Source organism: Jaculus jaculus, chromosome 17 (genome assembly GCF_020740685.1).
Source record: "Jaculus jaculus isolate mJacJac1 chromosome 17, mJacJac1.mat.Y.cur, whole genome shotgun sequence".
Lineage (NCBI taxonomy): Eukaryota > Metazoa > Chordata > Mammalia > Rodentia > Dipodidae > Jaculus > Jaculus jaculus.
The window spans coordinates 15,132,695-15,152,361 of NC_059118.1; the positions used below are offsets into that span (position 1 = coordinate 15,132,695).

A 19,667-nucleotide genomic window follows, 5' to 3' on the forward strand; every position below is an offset into this window, starting at 1 on the left:
CACACCGCCCAGTCATGTCTGCCCTTTCCACACCTCTGTCGCCACTGGTGTGTCTGTCTTGAGGAAATCTGCTTGTCGTCCCTATCATTCCCATTTCTGAACATCTCAGTAAGGGTCATCCTTCCTTCCTCTCCTGTGCTCTTCCCCACAAGGCTCTGCAGCTGGCAAGCTTTACCTCCCAACCTTCCCAGTGGCCCTGAGGGCGTCGGCCTCCACCAGTGAGCCCTCCTTCCGAGCACGCCTGCCACCTCTCGACTCTCAGTGCCCACACACTGCGGCTACGTGCTTACAGCCTGGCCACTGGGCCTAGAGATGGTCTCCGTGTCCTCTTGATTTCTTTGCTGTTGCGAACAGTAAGGAGTCTTATCCCCATCCTCTCCTGAACGCCTCCTTCTTAGTCCCATGCCCTGCACCCTTACTGTTGACACCATGCCTTTGGCACATCAGCTCCTGATTTGCACTCCCTAAAGATTACTCCTGCCTGAAGTCTTGGCAATTTCAGTAGACAGCTACTGTCGAGGTCTCTGCCATAGTCACCTCTCAGATCTTGTCTACCTCTTACCCTCACTCATGCCCATGCATGAGTCATGCCAGACCTCGTCGTTAGGTCGCCACACGCCCACACAGTTTCGTCCCATGCCTTCTCTCGAGCCACAAGACCTCATACATTGCCTCCAGACCCCAACTCCAGTGTCCTTAAGCTACATGCAGGCCTTCCATCTTCCCACTATGCCTGATGTCTTCCTGGATGTCCACTCAACCCTGCTGACCTGGTGTAGTTTTCAGGCCCATCATGATTATCACTATCATATCTCTGGCCTTTTACATGCCACACACATACAGCTGAATGGAGCTAGAGAAGCACATAGTAACTGTATTCACATAAACCTTCTAACATGCCACGTAATTTCTTAATTATGTTTATTAATTGTCTCTAAGATCTTTCCAATAGAATATAAGGCCCACCAAGACAGAAACTTAAAAAACAAACATGATTTGCTAGGTGTAGTGGCAAATGCCTTTAACCCCAGCACTTAGGAGGCAGAGGTAGGAGGATCTCTGAGTTCAAGGCCACCCTGAGGTGACATAGTGAATTCCTTGTCAGCCTGGACTAAAGCAAGATTTTGCCTCAAGCACTGAAACATCTCTATCACACCCTCCAAGGCTTAGGGTCCATTGCGGAAGAGGTGGCGGAAAGAATGGAAGAACCAAAAGAATACCACTCCTCACAATACATTCTTCCAGACACAAAATGGCCTGGATACCCATGTCCTTGCAGTATCTGACACTACCTACACGAGACCATCATAATAAAGAGGAAAATGGGCTGGAGAGATGGCTTAGCGGTTAAGCGCTTGCCTGTGAAGCCTAAGGACCCCGGTTCGAGGCTCGGTTCCCCAGGTCCCATGTTAGCCAGATGCACAAGGGGGCGCACGCGTCTGGAGTTCGTTTGCAGAGGCTGGAAGCCCTGGCGCGCCCATTCTCTCTCTCCCCCTCTATCTGTCTTTCTCTCTGTGTCTGTCGCTCTCAAATAAATAAATAAATTTAAAAAAAAATTAAAAAAAAATAACGAGGAAAAGATGATGACATCAGAATAAAAGACTGATGGAGGGGAAGGGTTATGATGGAAAGTGGAGTCACAAAGGGGAAAGTGGGCGGAGGGAATTATGTCTTACTGTCTATAATTATGGAAGTTGTCAATAAAAAAAAATAAAAGATCTTACCACCTCAAAGAAACAACAACAAAACAAAACACCTGATTACAGCTGGAAGTGGTGGGAATGCCTTTAATTCCAGCACTGGGGAGGCAGAGCATAAGAGCATCTACTGTGTGGTCAAAGCCAGCCTGGGCTACAGAGTGAATTCTAGGTTAGCATGAGCTAAAGTGAGACTCCGCCTTGAAAAAAACAAGGGGACAGGCATGGTGGCACATGCCTTTAATCCCAGCACTTGGGAGGCAGAGATAGGAGGATCGCCGTGAGTTCGAGGCCACCCTGAAACTACATAGTGAATTCCAGGTCAGCCTGGACCAGATTGAGACCCTACCTTGAAAAACCAAAAAAAAGGGGGGGGGGGCTAGAGTAATGGATTAGTGGTTAAGGCACTTGCCTGCAGAGCCCAGGGACCCACATTCCATTTCCAAGGACTCAGGTACAATAATCTAAGTTCAACTGCCCAGTACCCACAAGATAAGCACATGTGTCTGAAGTTTGTTTGTAGTGGCTAGAGGCCCTGGTACAACCATTCTCTCTCAAGTGATTATTCATTGAAATATCCTAAGTACCTAAAAGCCTTGTCTACTAAAGAATGGAATTTCACTGTTTATTGAATGACAAAATAGGGAGAAAATTCACTTAATTTCCCTCAGAACTAAGGAACACTGTTCCTAGAATTAGGTCCTGTATCATGCCTACAACTTGTAATGACAACTCTGACATTTGGAAACACAAGAGAGAAACAATAGGAGACAAGTTTCCAGGAGAGGGAAAACGTCTCCTACAGAAGATCAAGTATCAGAATGTGTAAGCCAGGTACACAAGGTGGCGTATGTGTCTGGACGTCGTTTGCAGTGGCTAGAGGCCTTGGCGTGCCCATTCTCTCTTTCTCTGTCCTGTCTCAAAAATAAGTAAATGAACGAATAATAAATAATTTTAAAAACCAATGTCCTCAGGACTCGGAAGCACTGCCCCGAGAGAGGACAGTGGAGAAAAGACTGAACATGAACAAACCCGGAGGACAATTACTGCAACCCAGAATCAGACGCCATCCAGCTATTAACCAGGTAAGAGGACAGCAAGTGCATGTGTGCGGCAGGGACTAATCTTCCACAGAGCTATGTCAGTAGACAGGGACCCAAACTGAGCAATCAAGAAACAACATAAGCATGCTTCATAGAGCTGAGGTGTGCCAAAGCCAAGACACCTTGGATAGTAACAGGCAGGAGACGCAGAGCACGAGACAACTGTCTACACAGCAAGCTGTGTGAAGGAAAGCAGCTAATTCAAGTATGCATCCTAAGAAACAACTAAGGCACAAACTGAATTATCTTTTCATCCTCACCGAAGAATTGAAGTTAGTACAAACATAATTGCAGTTTCTAAGTGAACATTTTAATTAACTAACATTTTGCCCTCTAACTCAGATAAATCACCAGTGCTTTCCAGAGAGCAGAATGCCATACCTGGGACAGTAGTTCTTCCTTTTCTCCAGCAAGTTTCCGTAGCCTTACATCTAAAACAGTAAAAAATAAAACAACAACAACAGAAAGCTATAAACAAAATTTGTAATGGATAGTAGGTAAACAAAAGTAATTTCTAGTGCTCACTTCGGCAGCACATATACTAGAAATGGAACAATACAGAGAAGATTAGCATGGGCCCTGTGCATGGATGACACGCAAATTTGTGAAGCATCCCATATTAAAAAAAAAAAAAAATTCTGGCTGGGTGTGGTGGCACACAGCTTTAATCCCAGGACTTGGGAGGCAGAGGTAGGATTGCTGTGAGTTTGAGGTCAGCCTGGACTAGAGTGAGACCGTACTTTAAAGAAATAAAAAAGGTAATTCACCATGCTCATAAATAAGCAAACAAGATCTCCTTGCCTCAGAAGTTTTTTTCAAGTTGGGTCTGAGGCAGTATCTCAGTCAGTAAAGTGCTTGCCTTGTAAGCATGAGGACCTGAGTTTGATCCCCACAACCCATTTAAAATGCCAGCATGGTGGCATGTGTCTGTATGTAATCCAGTACTGTGGTGGCAGAAACAGAAGATCCCTCGTGCTCACTGACCAGCTAGTCAAGCCAACAAGAGCTCTGTCTCAACAAGCATATGGTGCACCGAAGAGCAACAGCCAAGGTGTCCTCTGGTGTCTACACATACGCACACACGAGCATTCGTACAGCCCCCTGCCAAAAAAAAGTGCAAAAAATTTCACCAGTCAACAGACAAGTCAAAGACCAATGGTGTTCTCGTGGATGTGCGCCTTCGCAGGACAGAGGACAGGAAGGGGACTGTGGGGTAGGCCGGAGCAGAGGAAGCAGCGCACAGCCCTGGAAGACGCAGTGTCTGGCAAGTGCTAATGTACATGGGAAGGGGACGTGCTCCGACGGACTGAGCAGTGAGCAGGGCTGCTCTCCGCTGCAGGGCTGCTGCTTCCCCAGGAGGAACACACCCCGTGGGCTGAGGAGATACCCCTCGCTAAAGAAGCAGCTGACTATGATGGTGCACGCCTTCAATCCTAACACTTGGGAGGCTGAGGTAGGAGGGTCACTATCAGTTCGAGGCCAGCTTGAATCTAATTCCAGGTCAGCCTGGGCTACAGTAAGAGACCCTACCTCAAAAAACAAAAAAACAAAACAAAACAAACCCAGCTGACACTTGCCAACCAGTCTACAATCATCATCAACAAGGGTTACAACCCGTGTCGGTTCCAGCTCACAAAGCCCTCCAAATAGGCCCAGTAACACCTGAGCTGCGATCACAGCCTCATTCCGCCCCAGACCCCCGTTTCACTCACCTGCATCATATGTCAAAGTGCTCATTAGCTCTCTGGAATGCTGCACGTTACACAAGATTTACAAACTTCTAAAACATTTTAGCTAATGTTACTCTTATAGTACCTCCCAACCCTGTAGGAAATCACACATACACAAAAACAAAATGAAAAAGGAAAAGAGCTGGGCATGGTGGCACACACCTTTATTCCTAGCACTTGGGAGGCAGAGGTAGGAGGATCACCATGAGTTCAAGGCCACCCTGAGAAAACAGTAAATTCCAGGTCATCCTGTGCTACAGTGAGACCCTACCTCAAAAAAAAAAAAAAAAAAAAAAGGAAGAGAGAAGGATAACATAGCTTCTATCTGCACTGTTTTTCTTCATCTAGAATAGGGTTTTGCATAGCTTCCTAGGGAGAGGTGTCATTAGATGCTAAGGGTCACTTTTAACAGGCCTAGAAACCCCTTCTCTGGAAGCTACACTTTTCCAATGCTTGTTTTCTCATCAGCTATTTCTTGCCTTAAGAAATGTGGTGTCAACAGAGCCACAGAACCCCGGATAACACTGGAACGTAAAACCAGATGTCCCAGGAAGAAGCTAAAAATACACTGGGAATGTCCTGCCAGGCCACAGTTTCCCTGGGATGGGCACACTGTACTTTGCAGTTCAAGTGAAAAACAATGTGTCCATAGTCACAGTGCTTCCATTAAGGGCCTTGTAGCTATGCCACTGGCTTACAACTCCTCAGCTGTTGGTTTCTCAAGGTCAAGGGTATCTAAGACTGTGTCCAGATTCATTCTGGTGGTGGTTTCTGCTCAAGTCTCAAAGCCCTTACACTGTTACTGTTTTCTATACTTGGACATGGACAAGCTTTTGGAAGCTCAACATTAATCAAAGGCAAAAACAGCAGCTAGTATCTTACCTAGTGGCCCTTCTCCCGCTGACTCCAAGACCTGAGCAGCTTCCTGAGACACAACAGTAATGGCTCCAACCACAGGTTCATGACTGACATCACCATTGGGAGTGCTGTCGGGAATTATAACTAAGCCATGTTTCTGTGGGGAAGAAAAAAACCCACCATCACAAAGACAGACCACAAACAAATAGCAAACTCTGTGAGGCAGCTCTGCAACAATGAATGCTTGCCAGGGGTAGAAACTAGTTAATTAGTGACATGATATATCTCTGTGGAAGAAATGGCTCAATCCACCAAACCAAGGCTATTGTGTACTCAGGGAAGAAAGATGGCAGGAAGAGGGAAAGACAGAGCACTCAGTGAGGGCCTGAGTGCCAGGCCCAGGCTGACGTACCTCTGCTGTCTTCACCGTCTCCTGCAGCTCAGCCAGCTCCTCTCTGAGCGCATCTCGCTCATTCCTGAGGCAGGCCATGTGTTCTTTCTGTTTCTCTAGGGCCTGGTTTTAGGCAGGGAAGCAAGGGCAAGGATGACACAGAAAAAGAGCAAGAGGAAGGTAACTAACGGGAATGAGCAGGTGAAGGCCGACGGCAGGGAAGCAGAGCCTGGAACAAGCAGCCAGACAGGGAGGAGCCAGCTTGTGGATGTGCAGGTCCGCAAGAGTTAAATAGAAGTGGGCTTCCATGCAGAGACTCAGCAAAGCATGCTCACTCATCACAGCAAGAAGGAAAGACAAGTCTCTTACAGTCAACTGAGAAACCAAGACAGCAACACTTACATGTTCTTTACTGATTTCCTCAGTACTAGCTAATGAAAATAGTTTACAAAAGGAATATACTTGATTTAAAAAAAAAAAAAGGTTTTGCAGGACATGGTAACTAGTATGCATAAGCTATTTTAAATACTTCTTTTCTGATTTATTTTTATTTATTTATTAGAGACAGAGAGAGGGAGAATGGGTGCGCCAAGGTCTCTAGCCACTGCAAAGGAACTTCAGACGCACGTGCCACCATGTGCATCTGGCTTACATGGGACCTGGAGAATCGAACCTGAATCCTTAAGACTTCACAGGCAAGCACCTTAACTGCTAAGCCATCTCTCCAGCCCTGCATAAGCTATTTTAATTACATTTTCCCTGTTATGATTGCTCTCCAAGTAGTATGGCAAAATATACAAATATCACTTCATCCAAAATCGCTTATTTCCAAAAGGATTCTCCAGGATCTACTTCTGTTAATGTAATTAAACACAATTGAGTGGTTTTCTGATATATGAGAAAAACAAAAGAAAAACACTGACAAAGTAAATATAGCCCTCCAGTGGGTGGCTAAAGTCTCAAAATCTAGCTCTGGATCTTGGCACCTACTTAACTAAACTAGGCCTTAATTTCAAGTTGAAGGGGTAAGGGCGGACCCACTCGCCCCACATGGAGCAGGCAGGGGCTTGGGGGAGCACTCCGCCTGGAGCACACCTAAGCCATAGAGCATCTGGGAAGAGCCAGTGGAGGTTTTCTGGGGGAATCTAGGCCATTTCCCGAACAATGACTTGCAGCATGGGGCAGAGGGCAAAAACATGAACATATTTAGGTCATCAACAAATCAAATCTACTCTGTGTAATAAAACAGCCACACTTTACAATATATTAATCTGTGCAGCAACCTGAGAGCTGGGCTATTTCAATAGACCTTTTTCTACATATTCCCCCCCCCTTTTTTTTTTCAAGGTAGGGTCTCACTCTAGCCCAGGCTGACCTGGAATTCACTATGGAGTCTCAGGGTGGCCTCGAACTCACGGCAGTCCTCCCACCTCTGCCTCCTGAGTGCTGGGATTAAAGGCGTAAGCCACCAAGCCTGGCTATATTTTTTCCCATCTTTAATGTTTTCTGCCAGCATTTCTATTAACCTAAGAAAAGTGAATTACAACAGTAACTTTCAAATCAGTTTACTGTTTAAAAGTGTGTCAATGGCTTAGTTACTGATTAATAACTAATTGGCAGTTTAACTCCTTAGTTACTGGTAAATAATTGGATTGGGAGTATGTCAAACAGATGATACACAGATACTACCATATTTACACAGATTTTCTCTCTCGAGTATTATTTTGTATGCAAAGTGTCTCCCTTACACAGTCTGTAATATACTACGTGGCATTATCATTTTACGGGTCAGGAAAATTAAGGCTTATAAAAACTGTTGTTGTTATTATTATTATTTCCCAAAGTCACAGTAAGCAACAAAGAAAAAAAACGAACCTAGTTCCCTTGGGTCCCAAAGCCCATGTATATTGCTTATTATGCCACAGTGCATCGTCTGAATTCTGGTCCTTTACTGCCACCCCAGATGATGCCACAAAGTAGTTCACAGGGCAAACTGCCTCTTCTCTAAACTATGAGATCAGTGTCTGACTTCTTATATTCACAGCATGTGGTTGGTGTGTCTCAAGTCTACCTATAAATGACTTTCGTTTCTAGCAGTAGACAAGACGCTCACACTTGGTGCTAGCACTAATACGCATCTATTGGTAGTCACTCCCATCTCTGCTGGGTTAGACGTGTTCTGTTACCGGCATCAGCATGCAGTGGCTCCATGCATCACACCATGTAACTGAATACACATCACTTTCACAACATGCTCTCTATAAACACCACCACAGGACGAACACAAGGGATCTTTTAGGAACAGACCAACTTGAAATGAGGAGTTAGACAAATGCTAGCACATGGCATTTGCCTCTCCTTCCACATTTATAGTACCGGGTTTTAGTTTTACTTTTAAATTTCATCTTCCCAAATTATAGACTGGAAAATAAAATATATCCTCTTTATTTGTCCATTTTACCACAAGGCTTGAAAACTACTAAACTACCTTATAATTGACTCAAACATATTCTGACACTGGATCTGAACTCTTCTGTTTTACCAGACCACATAACTACCACCCTGTGTTTGCAGGCAAAAAAAAATTCTTACAATAGACTTTTTTAAAGGATAAAAAGTACATGTTTGTAGAGACATAAATAATTCTTTGTTTATGATCTAACCCCTAATTTTAGCATCAAGAAGCCAAACAGGTATGTACAATGGGCTGAAAGGTTGGGCAACAGGTTAAACTGCCACTTCACTGCACTGTCAGTCAGACAGGAGTAAAGTGACGCTGGGCCGAGACCCAGGGCCTCTCCACGCAAGTCCCTACATATGGGCCCGCATGCAGAACTGCTCACTGAAAGAAATGAAAGACACTAAACCTCAACCTGCAAATAAAGGACATATTTCTTCACTAAGTCACTAAATCTACTCTTGAAAATAACGCAATAGGCAAGTGATTCTGAAGTCTGTGTGTGTGTGTGTGTGTACACATGTACCATGGTACACATGTGGGGGTCAGAGGGTAACTTTTGGGTGTTAGTTCTTGCCTTCTACCTCATTTAAGGCAGGGCCTCTCATTGTTTACCACTCAGTTCACCTGGTTAACTGGCCTGCAAGTTCAAAGCCAGCCTGAGCTACATAGAGAGACCTTGTTTCAAAAAAGCAGTAGCCCAGTTGTAGAATGTTTGCCTAGCATGTCCAAGGCTCTAGATTCTAACACTGGGGGGCTAGGGAGACAGTAAAAATACTTTTTTGAACTTTTTTAAACTAGAAAATATTATTATCATCATCATCTGTCTTTTGGTTTTTCAAGGTAGGGTTTCACTCTAGTCCAGGCTGACCTGGAATTTATTCTGTAGTCTCAGGGTGGCCTTCAACTCACAGTGATCCTCCTACCTCTGTCTCCCAAGTGCTGAGATTAAAGGCATGTGCCACCAGGCCCAGCTTAAACCAGAAAAATATTATTTTATTGGAAACTTTAATATATGAGCACAAAGAAATTTGACCATGTTCCTGTTCCTTTATCCTTTTTTTTTGTTTTGTTTTTGGTCTTTACAAATTGCCTGTTTTGTACCACATATTTTTTTCACATCTCACTTTAATTGCTCAAGTAAAATAAGTAATTCAAAATCACAATTTCAAAATGTTTGACAGAGTTGTTCATTTAGCCCTTAGAAAACTTTTTGAGGTTTTGGTGGAAAAAAAAATTTTTTTTCTCCCCCCCCCGAGATAGGGTCTCACTCTAGCCCAGGCTGACCTGGAATTCACTATGTAGTCTCAGGGTGGCCTCAAACTCACAGTGATCCTCCTGAGTGCTGGGATTAAAGGTGTGTGCTACCACGTCCAGCAGGTGAAACTTTAAAAACTAGATTACTTAAGTATCAGAAAAGTTATCTTAAAACATCATTAGCTCTTTAAATTTTTGGCCCATATACTCTTAAGAAGTAATGTGATAGAGCTGGTATGGCACGTGCCTGGACTCTGGGTTTGATCCCCAGCACATTTTTAAAAAACTAAGGTTTTCCCCACATTTTTTAATAGTGAGGATGGCATACTTGGAGTAATGAGGAACTTGGTTATTTGGCTGGTATTTAAAAAGCACCTAATCACACAGGCTGAGATCCAGAGAGTTTAAGCTCAGACAAGTCTCTCTTAGGTGCTCGAAGGAGCGTGGCCCATGTTCCCTAGCCCACATAATTCTAACAGCTGTCTCCTCCACCACAGTCCTTCCCTGACAAAGTCAGCCCCTAGCAGCCATGCCTGAGGAGTGCTTCTGCCAGGAAACAGATGCCAGTCAAAGGTCACATGGGACAAACTGATGGGAATTTGTCACTCTCCAGGATGCTTGGAATCTACCTTCAGGGCTAAGCTAAAAAGCAATATAAACATTTCCCTGCTCTGGGGAGTTCTAGGTTATAATTAGAAGAGATAGTGTCACAGTTTAGCAACTCAGCCAAGTCTTAAACTCCTATCCACTTCCATAACTACACTAATTTTTAATCTCTTCCTGTTCTATTCACCAGGGATGCTAACAGCACCCCATCGGCACCCATTCAGAGTTGGAATCAAATCCCTGCAGCAGCTTCTATGTAAGAATACTGGGTCGTGAAGAAGAGAGCTCTTTCTAGGCATAGCCCCAGATTTCCATGAAATTTTCTTCCTCTCTTTATTCATAGTTCACACTTTAAAATAATAATAATACAAAGGGAAGGGTTGTTTTTGGACTCCCCCGAGTTAAATTTTATTGGTCTATTCCTCATGAATGAGCTTCTCCAAAGTCAAATCTCATCTCATACCCCAATATTTTTATCTTTCCAAAGCAGGGTCTCCTGGAGGTCAAACACCTCTTTTGTCATGGTGTCTACTTTCTGCTGCAGGCGCTGATTCTCCTGCAGAAGAAGGGGAGGGGAAATAATAAAAGAGCAGAAAGAAAAAAGCAAAGGAGTTAGAAGGAGGAAAAGAGAACAAAAATGAAGCTGCTAACTTAAAGGGAGGAAAATCTGTGCTGTTCAGAAGAGGCGAGAGTGATCTGCTCAAGGGAAGACAGACAGCATCCAGACTTGGCAACAAGAGCCTCACTGGCTCCTCCAGAGTGGGGAGGGCTGAGAGGTGGACATGTGCTCAGTATGCGCAAGGTCCTGGGTCTGATGGCCAGCACGCGAGAAAGCCACGCCCGTGGGGAGCAAGTGTAAGTAAGCAAGGGGACCAGGAACAAACAGCTTCCAACCACAGCTATGTGGCAGCTGGCCAGCCAGGGGCCCTGTGTACAGATAGCTCTGTGTGGGGGCTCGTTCTCTGCTAAGTGCCTTTTTCCCCAGAACAACTGACATTTCTAGCGGGAAACAGGTTAGTTCATAAAAACTAGTAGTCTTGAATTTTACTTTTCTAAGCAGACCTAAAAAAATACATGACGTACATATCTTGGATTAAGCACATTAGTTCTCTGCCAAAATAAGCTGTAATAACAAGAAAGTCATGAGTTATCAAGGAAACAATTTTTTGAAAATGAGATTTTAGCATTCATCAGGTCTCAAAGAATTCTGATTAGATAGTGACACTTAACGTGCAGCTTCTTAAACTCCTAAGGCATTTCCCAGGCATTACTGATAAATACCACTGACTACATCCTCTACTCATGCATTATTTACTTTATTATGAAGATCTTAATTTTAGAGACCAAAGGTATTGTTTGTTGTTTTGAGATACAGTTTCACTCTAGTTCTAGCCCAGGCTGACCTGGAACTCACTATGTAGTCTCAGGGTGGCCTCAAACTCATGGTGATCCTCCTACCTCTGCCTCCCCAGTGCTGGGATTAAAGGTGTGTGCCACCACACCCGGCTCACATTTCTTAGTTGTGCCTATCACAGATCTAACATAGGAAAGATCTTAATTGTAAACATTTAAACAAAAAACACCAAAAATATGTTTTTGTAAAGTTTGGGCTTTATTTTTCAAGAAAGCACAGTGACAAATTACAGAAAGCAGTCTTAGTGTAATCTTCAATAAAAAGCTGAAAATTAACCAATCCTAACCTCAATGTCTTTAATTTGAGAAGCAGTTCTCAAAGCAGCTGTATTGTTCATTTTAAACCACAAAGGGGAAAGTATATATCTTAATTATGAGAATAAGAACTGGCCTATTTACACAGAAGGGCAAAGAACAAAAAGGGAAAGGATTTGAAATGTTAATTTTTATTTATTTATAAGCATACAGAGATAGAGAGAATGGGTGTGCCAGCACCTCCAGCCCTGCAAACAAACTCCAGACGCATGTGCCACAGTACATCTGGACTATGTGGGTCCTGTGGGACCTAGCCTGGGCCCATAGTCTTCCCAGGCAAGCACTTTAACTGCTAAGCCATCTCTCCAGCCTCTATTTATTTATTTTGAGGTAGAGTCTCGCTCTAGTCCTAGCTGACCTGGAATTCACTCTGTAGTTCCAGGGTGACCTCGAACTCACAGAGATCCTCCTATCTCTGTGTGCCAAGTGCTAGGATTAAAGGAGTGCACCATTATGCCCGACTCGGATTTGAAATATTTTCAAACAGTAAAAAAATATATAATTTGGAAAACATACTCACTACTAGACATGGAAAATGAGAAGAACTAATTGCCTTGTAATCTGACACCCAAAGGGTTATTTATCTGTATCTGTATTCAGAATCCACAAATTTTGGTCATCTTCAATTCAGTTTTTTCTTTTAAAACAACACAATACTAAAAATAACACAAATAACACTAACTCATAAATTAAAAACAAAAACAACTTTTCCTCTGCTGTTTTTTTTTCCTAAAGTCATGGTTGTCCTGTCCCCCCTCTACCCCCCCAACTGCTAGGGCTGGAACCTAGGGCCTCATGCATGTCAGGCAAGTGCTCCCGCTGTACAGCCCCAGACCTACAAGGACTGATAAGTAAGGCCTGTCTGGGAGAAGAGGAGCCTGAGTCACAGTAATATGGGTCATTAAGAATGGCCCTCCTGGCAGGACCTCTTCAGACTTCTGCATTTCTTAAAAAGACATCAGGCGGAAGAGCCACAAGCAGAGCTGAGCAGAGAAACATGGAGGTGGAGGCCCACAGTGTGACATGCTTCCAAAGGGCTCCTGTGGAGTACCTTCCTTCACACTAAGCCTGGCACCCGGGGTGTGGTGCTGAGCTCCATGAGCAGAAGCCAGAACCCCACAATAGACAACCTCCTTCAAAGCACAGTTCTAGACAGTTTCTCTCTTTACAATTAGCTACACCAGAGAATGAAGATCAAAAGTTTTACTCCTCAAGAATCATGTTCTAGCCAGGCATAGAGGTGCAGGCCTTTAATCCCAGCACTCGGGTGGCAGAGGTAGGAGGATTGTTGTGAGTTTGAGGCCACCCCTGAGACTAGAGTGGGTTCCAGGTCACCATGGGCTACAGCGAGACCCTACCTTGAAAATTAAAAAACCAAGCCGGGTGTGGTGGCACACACCTTTAATCCCAGCATCAGGAGGCAGAGGTAGGAGGATCGCCATGAGTTTGAGGCCACCCTGAGACTACATAGTGAATTCCAAGTCAGCCTGAGCTAGAGTGAGACCCTACTTCAAAAAAACAACAAAAACAAAAGAATCATGACCTATAAGGTGGTAGTCACTAGGATCCAAAGACTATTACTGTGTGATTTTTTCCTTTTGCCAACTCCCTATGCTATCATTAGGAAAGAGTTTGCTAAGGAGTTAGACACTTGCCAAAACTTCTGCTATTAAAGGGAAGAATTTAAAAATATAATAAATAAAAGGACCAGCTGTACTATCAAGAATAAATTTTTAAAAATATTAATATATTAATTAAATAAGGGGAAATGATTATAAGGTTCATGAGTATTCACTTTCTAATCTTGCCTTTGTATTTCATGTTGGAAACATTTTAAGAGAAGCAAATGTGAACACAACTCTGTTGCATTTTCATGTTCTTCCAACACATACACCCCATCCTACCCAACTCACGTTTTCTAAAATTATTCCCATAGTTCATGTACATACCTCAATAAGTTCATCTCTTTGCCGAAGACCTTCTTTGAGTTCATCCATCTTGTGCTGCAGCACGCTACACATATGTTTCTGCCTTTCTAACTCCTGTTAGTAAATAAACGATACTGTTTATACAGGTCAGGAGATATTAACAAGCTTGAGCAAATGTAATTTAACCCTGAGGTCAAGTATGAACTTCCAGAAACATGCCTAGTGAGCATGAACTAAAACCACTGTGCAGTGAACGGAAAGGGTCAGAACTTCAACGTTTTCATCTTGTCTGATGAAGGCAAGAAAAGGCAAGGTAAGGAGCTCTGGGGAACTTTTAAGTGAATCCAGGTTTTTAAAATAAATCCAACTTTTTTTTTTTTTTTTTTTTTTGACAGCAACAGGCAGAGAGTAACAGGCAAAGAGAGAGAGGGAGAGAATGGGTGCACCAGGGCCTCCAGGCACTGCAAATGAACTCCAGATGCAAATGCTACCTGTGCATCTCGCTTACTTGGGTCCTGGGGAATCAAGCCTCGAACCAGGGTCCTTGGGCTTCACAAGCAAGTGCTTAACTTCTAAGCTATCTCTCCAGCCCCAAATCCAACTTTTAAATGAATCTACAGGTTGAGTGAGTCTGCCTCAAGGGAACATATGGATGAGTGATACAGAAAGATAATGTTTTCCTCTGGCCAATGCACATGTGCCACAGGTCAGACGCATCTGCACACCAGCATACTGCCACACATACCACATCACACATACTCCACACACATACACACATGCATGCAAAAAAAAAAGTAACCAGTGGGCTGGAGAGATGGCTCAGCAGCTAAAGCTCTTGCTTGCAAATCCTGATGGCCTACCCACATAAAGCCAGATACACAAAGTGGTGTGTGCATCTGAAGTTTATTTGCAGTGATAAGAGGCCCTAGTATACCCATATTCTCATTCTATCTCTCCCCTTTGCAAATAAATAAAAATTACAAGGGAGATATTTATTGATTTATTTAATTCCTCCCCCCCCCCAAGGTAGGGTCTCACTCTAGCCCACACTGACCTGGAATTCACTTTGTATTCTCACTTACTTACAGTGATCCTCCTACCTCTGCCTCCCAAGTGCTGGGATTAAAGGCATGTGCCACCACACCAGGCTTTTTTTTTTTTTTTTAATTTTGGAGAGAGAAAGAGAGAGAGAATGTGCTCACCAGAGCCTCTAGCCACTGCAAATGAACTCCAGACATGTGCTATCTTATGCATCTGGCTTATGTGGGCACTGGGGAATTGAATTTGGGTTCTTAGGCTTCACAGGCAAGTGCCTTAACCACTATGCTATTTCTCCAGCCCTAGATTTCCTTTTTTGGTTTTTCAAAGTAGCATTTTTTTTGTTTTTTTGTTTTGTTTATTTTTATTTATTTATTTATTTGAGAGCAACGGACAGACAGAAAGAGGCAGACAGAGAGAGAGAGAGAGAGAGGAGAGAGAGAGAATGGGTGCGCCAGGGCCTCCAGCCACTGCATACGAACTCCAGATGCATGTACCCCCTTGTGCATCTGGCTAGCGTGGGTCCTGGGGAATCAAGCCTTGAATTGGAGTCCTTAGGCTTCACAGGCAAGCGCTTAACTGCTAAGCCATCTCTCCAGCCCTCAAAGTAGCATTTTGTTCTAGCCCAGGCTGATCTAGAATTCACTCTGTATTCTCTGGTCAAACTCACGGCGATCCTCCTACCTCTGCCTCCCAAGTGCTGGGATTAAAGGCGTGCGCCACCACGCTCGGCTTTTAGCTTTACTTTTCTTAATGTGAGTGGGGCGGGGGGTGGGAGAGAATTGGTGTGCTAGGGCCTTAGCCACTGCAAACAGACTCTAGACGCATGTGCCACCTTGTGTATCTGGCTTACATGGGTTTCTGAGGAGTTGAACCTGGGTGCTTAGGCTTTGCAGGCAAGTGCCTTAACCACCAAGCCATCTCTCCTGCCCCCTTGATTTACTTTTTTTAAAAAAGTAACTGAGGGTTGGAGAGGTGGCTTAGTGACTAAGGTGCTTTCCTGCAAAGCCAAAGAACCTAGATTTGATTACCCAGGACCCATGTAAGCCAGATGCACAAGGTGGCGCATATGTCTGGAGTTCGTTTGCAGCAACTGGAGGCTCTGGAATGCCCATTCTCTCTCTATTTGCCTGCCTCACTCTCTGCTTCTTTCTCTCAAATAAATAAATAAGTAAATAAAAATAAAAGTTACTGAAGTAGGGGAAACATTAAATGATTCCAATATCCAAAAGAGGTAAGGGGGAAATGGGATAATAAACTACAAAAAAATTAAATAACAGAATAACAGAAGCTACCACAAAGTACAAAGAAAAAGGACAAACCACAGAATAAATTATAATTTATTTTCCAAGACAAAAAGTCATTACTGTCTGCCATACAGGGAACCTCTAAAAATAAGATTAACAGCAGACCAAGAGCAACATGGAGAAACTGCCTAAAGAATGGACAGTATTCACAAGATGAGATGGGAATGGCTCTGAATGTAAAGATGCTAATATGAAGAGAACTGCAGACTAAAACTATTTTCCAGCCAAACACACACGCTGACAGGGAGCTCAGCAGCATCTGGCAGAACTCCATGACCTTTCCAACACAGTGGCTCTTCAGCAGACACACTGGCACAGCTACAAGAAAGACCCGAGAAGTCTGTTACGTCTGCAGAACTGCTTTTAAACAGAACACGGCAAATGACTTGAGGGTCTGTGCATAGGAAGTAGGTGGACTCAAGCACTGGCACAAAGGAGCGTGCGGGTGGAGAGGCGTGAGGGGGCGCTGCCCTGCTTAGAGCAGCTGGTGCAGTGCAGTGTGACAGCGCGCTGCCACTTTCTAAGAAAGGCAGAACACAAATACATATATTGAGATGCTTTCAATGCCGTGTTTATGCCTTTTAAATTAGGAATGTCTAACATATCCTCTTGGCTTAAAAACAATAGGAAGACAAACCATCAAATTTTTTTTTTAAATTCCTAAAAGACAGGGGATCTGAGGACAAAGAGAGAGAAAAACAGTGAATGTATTTTCTTTGCTAATTTGACATCAGATCTACCTATTTTACATCATAGTAAGACATAGTAAGAAATTCATGAAGCGATTCCTAGTAGAAACAACCCAAGATGTCCATCAAAAGCGAACTGGGTAAACAAAATGCAGCATGTGGTGTGTGGGGGTGGGAGGGGCGCTAAGGTGGTAAAGGGCTTTCGAGCACTAGGACCCAGTTTGATCTTCAGGACCCACATAAAATGCCAGGCGTGGTGGTGCAGCTGCAATTCCCACACTACAAAAGTGAAGACAGGAGGATCCTTGGAGTTTGACCAGCCAGTCTAGCCTAATTGGCGAGGCCATTAAGAGCCTCTATTTCTTATATTCTTTTTTTTTTCTTTTCTGAGGTAGGGTCTCACTCTAGCCCAATTTGACCTGGAATTCACTATGTATCTCAGGCTGGCCTTGAATTCATGGGGGTCCTCCTACCTCTGCCTCCCAAGTGCGGGAAGGCGTGCGCCTCCATGCCTGACAAGAGTGTGCATCTCAAAGGAGGTGAACTGCACTTCTGAAGATTGTCTTCTGGCCTCCTACACATGTGCAAGTGTGCCCGCACACACACACACACATGCATGCTTAACAAGAAAATGTCATATGGATAAGGAAAACATGATTTACCCTTTAGGAGGAAGGAACTCTTGTTACATGCTATGTGGGTTAAGTCTTAAGGACTTCATGATAAGTAAACTAGTCACAAAAGACAAATATATGAATACTTAAGAAGTGTGAAATCTACAGAAAAAAAAAGTCTGAGAATGGTAACTGCCAAGGGCTGGAGAAAGAGAGAAATGGGGAACTGTTTTATATACACACAGTTAATGTTAGCAAGATGGAAAAAAAAGTACTGAAACTACATTCAAGTAACTTAAAAATAATACCTTAGCTATACATAACCTAGAGACAAAAATAACAGCCAAACCAAACCCCTTTGCTATTTTCAGTAATTACACTGGTGTTAATTTTGGCACTGCTGTTCTGGGCAATGTCGACTAAGGCACTGAGAAGATAATATAACCACTACTGCTGTCGCCTGTGCTAGGAACTGCAGTTGGGGACAAAGAAGATAAAGACCCAAGTCAGAAGAGGTTAAGTAAAATCCCTAAAGTCCTGAATATAAATGAGAACCATCACAGCAGAATATATTTTGTCATACAAACAACGAAGCCCATATACATATTTCCTACATATATCCACAAAAAGTGCCTATAAAACAGTGACCAACTGAGCAGCCCGGCAGCCACAGTGCTGCTAAGAGGACGACAGTTTTTGGGCAAATGATAATTCCAGACCTGGGCAGAGAATGCACATCAGCTAGAAACACGCTGTTCTGTCAGCTAAGAAAGGAAGTACCAACTAGTTGTCCAAAGTTCTTGAGATCAACCAAGAGAGGATTGCACCAGGTGGAAGGGGGACATTTGAACATTGAAAAAAAAAAAAGCTATAATGCACTAAAAATGTCATTTGAATTCATGACCTCATAATGATATTTTTACAAGAAAGTAACTGCAAAGCCAAAGGACCCAGGTTTGATTCCCCAGGACCCATGTAAGACAGATGCACAAGGGGGCACATGTGTCTGGAGTTCATTTGCAGTGGCTGGAGACCCTGGAGCACCCCTTCTCTCTCCCTCCCTTTCTTTCTGTCAAATAGATAAATAAATAAAAATAAAATATTTTAAAAAATTTAATGGGCACATGCTCTAAATAAACACTTCAGAATCTAAACCCATGAAAAGATGCCCCAAACCATCACTTTATGAGGGACATGCACATCCACTAGAACAGCGAGAATTGAGTCAGATCACTGTCAGCACTGGACAGGATATGGGGAAAGCACACCACGAGCTGCCATGCTGAACTCTGATTTATTTTTTTTAAAAAGGAAAGTCCAAGCCGGGTGTGGTGGTGCACGCCTTTAATCCCAGCACTCGGGAGGTAGGAGGATCACTGTGAGTTTGAGACCACCCTGAGACTAGAGAGTGAATTCCAGGTCAGCCTGAACTAGAGTTGAGATACTACCTTGAAAAATAAAAAATAAAAAATAAGAATAAATAAATAAAGGGAAAGTCCATACTATCTAACAAAATTTAGTGTTAACATATAAGATGCTCAGAACTTACTTCAAGTATGGGAGGAAGGAAACGTACAGGGCGAAGCTGACAATAGTCGAGGAAGGGTAATGGATTCATGAGGTTTCGTCATATCCTCTGTGTGCTTTCTGTATGTTTGAAATCTACTATGAAGTATTATTTTTAAACACCTGATAAGCCCACTCCCTACTGAAACAAACAGCTATAAAGAAGAGAACATGTTTTGTGTTCACAGTCACACATTCTGATAACTGAAGTAGACATGGAGACAATGTTTAAAAGGCGGAATTGGCCGGGTGTGGTGGAGCATGCCTTTAGCCTCAGCACTTGGGAGGCAGAGGTAGGAGGATGGCCGTGAGTTCGCGGCTACCCTGAGAATACACAGTGAATTCCAGTCCAGGTCAGTCTGGGCTAGAGCGAGATCCTACTTTGAAACTCCCAACCCCCAAAAAAGATGGGAGTTGCCAGCCAGGCAAGGTAGCTAATGACTATAATCCTAGCACTCAAGAGGCTCTAAATTTAAGGTCAGCCTTGGCTAGATTGAGTCCTTGCCTCAAGAAAGCAAAAACAAAACCATACAAAAGATGGAGTTAAGTCAGAAGTAGTCATGCAAGCCTGTAATTTGGTACTTGGGAGATGGAGGGAGGAGCATCAGGAGTTCAAGGTCATCTTAGGCTACATAGTGAGTTTCAGGCCAGCAAACAGATATAGATATAATTCCAGTAAAAAGAACTAAAGACATTT

The 19,667-nt window shown here is 43.5% G+C and overlaps 1 protein-coding gene and 1 non-coding gene across 10 annotated transcripts in view; one reads left to right on the forward strand and one right to left on the reverse strand.

Annotated features, from left to right (window-relative positions):
- The window catches only part of Lrrfip2 (LRR binding FLII interacting protein 2), a 122,303-nt gene that overhangs the window by 6,370 nt on the left and 96,266 nt on the right, over positions 1–19,667 (reverse strand). For 5 of the 9 annotated variants that reach the window (XM_045136663.1, XM_045136661.1, XM_045136662.1 and 2 more), the window contains 5 exons: positions 13,778–13,870; positions 10,564–10,656; positions 5,801–5,902; positions 5,413–5,545; positions 3,182–3,231 (listed from right to left, as the gene is read on the reverse strand). In XM_045136663.1, the coding sequence (XP_044992598.1) occupies positions 3,182–3,231; positions 5,413–5,545; positions 5,801–5,902; positions 10,564–10,656; positions 13,778–13,870 (471 nt within the window). The remainder of the gene's footprint in view (positions 1–3,181; positions 3,232–5,412; positions 5,546–5,800; positions 5,903–10,563; positions 10,657–13,777; positions 13,871–19,667) is intronic. The other 4 variants (XM_045136667.1, XM_045136665.1, XM_045136666.1 and 1 more) reach the window with 2 other exon arrangements.
- Positions 3,318–3,424, forward strand: LOC123455636. Its single transcript, XR_006634025.1, has one exon. It is a non-coding gene; the product is annotated as a U6 spliceosomal RNA (small nuclear RNA).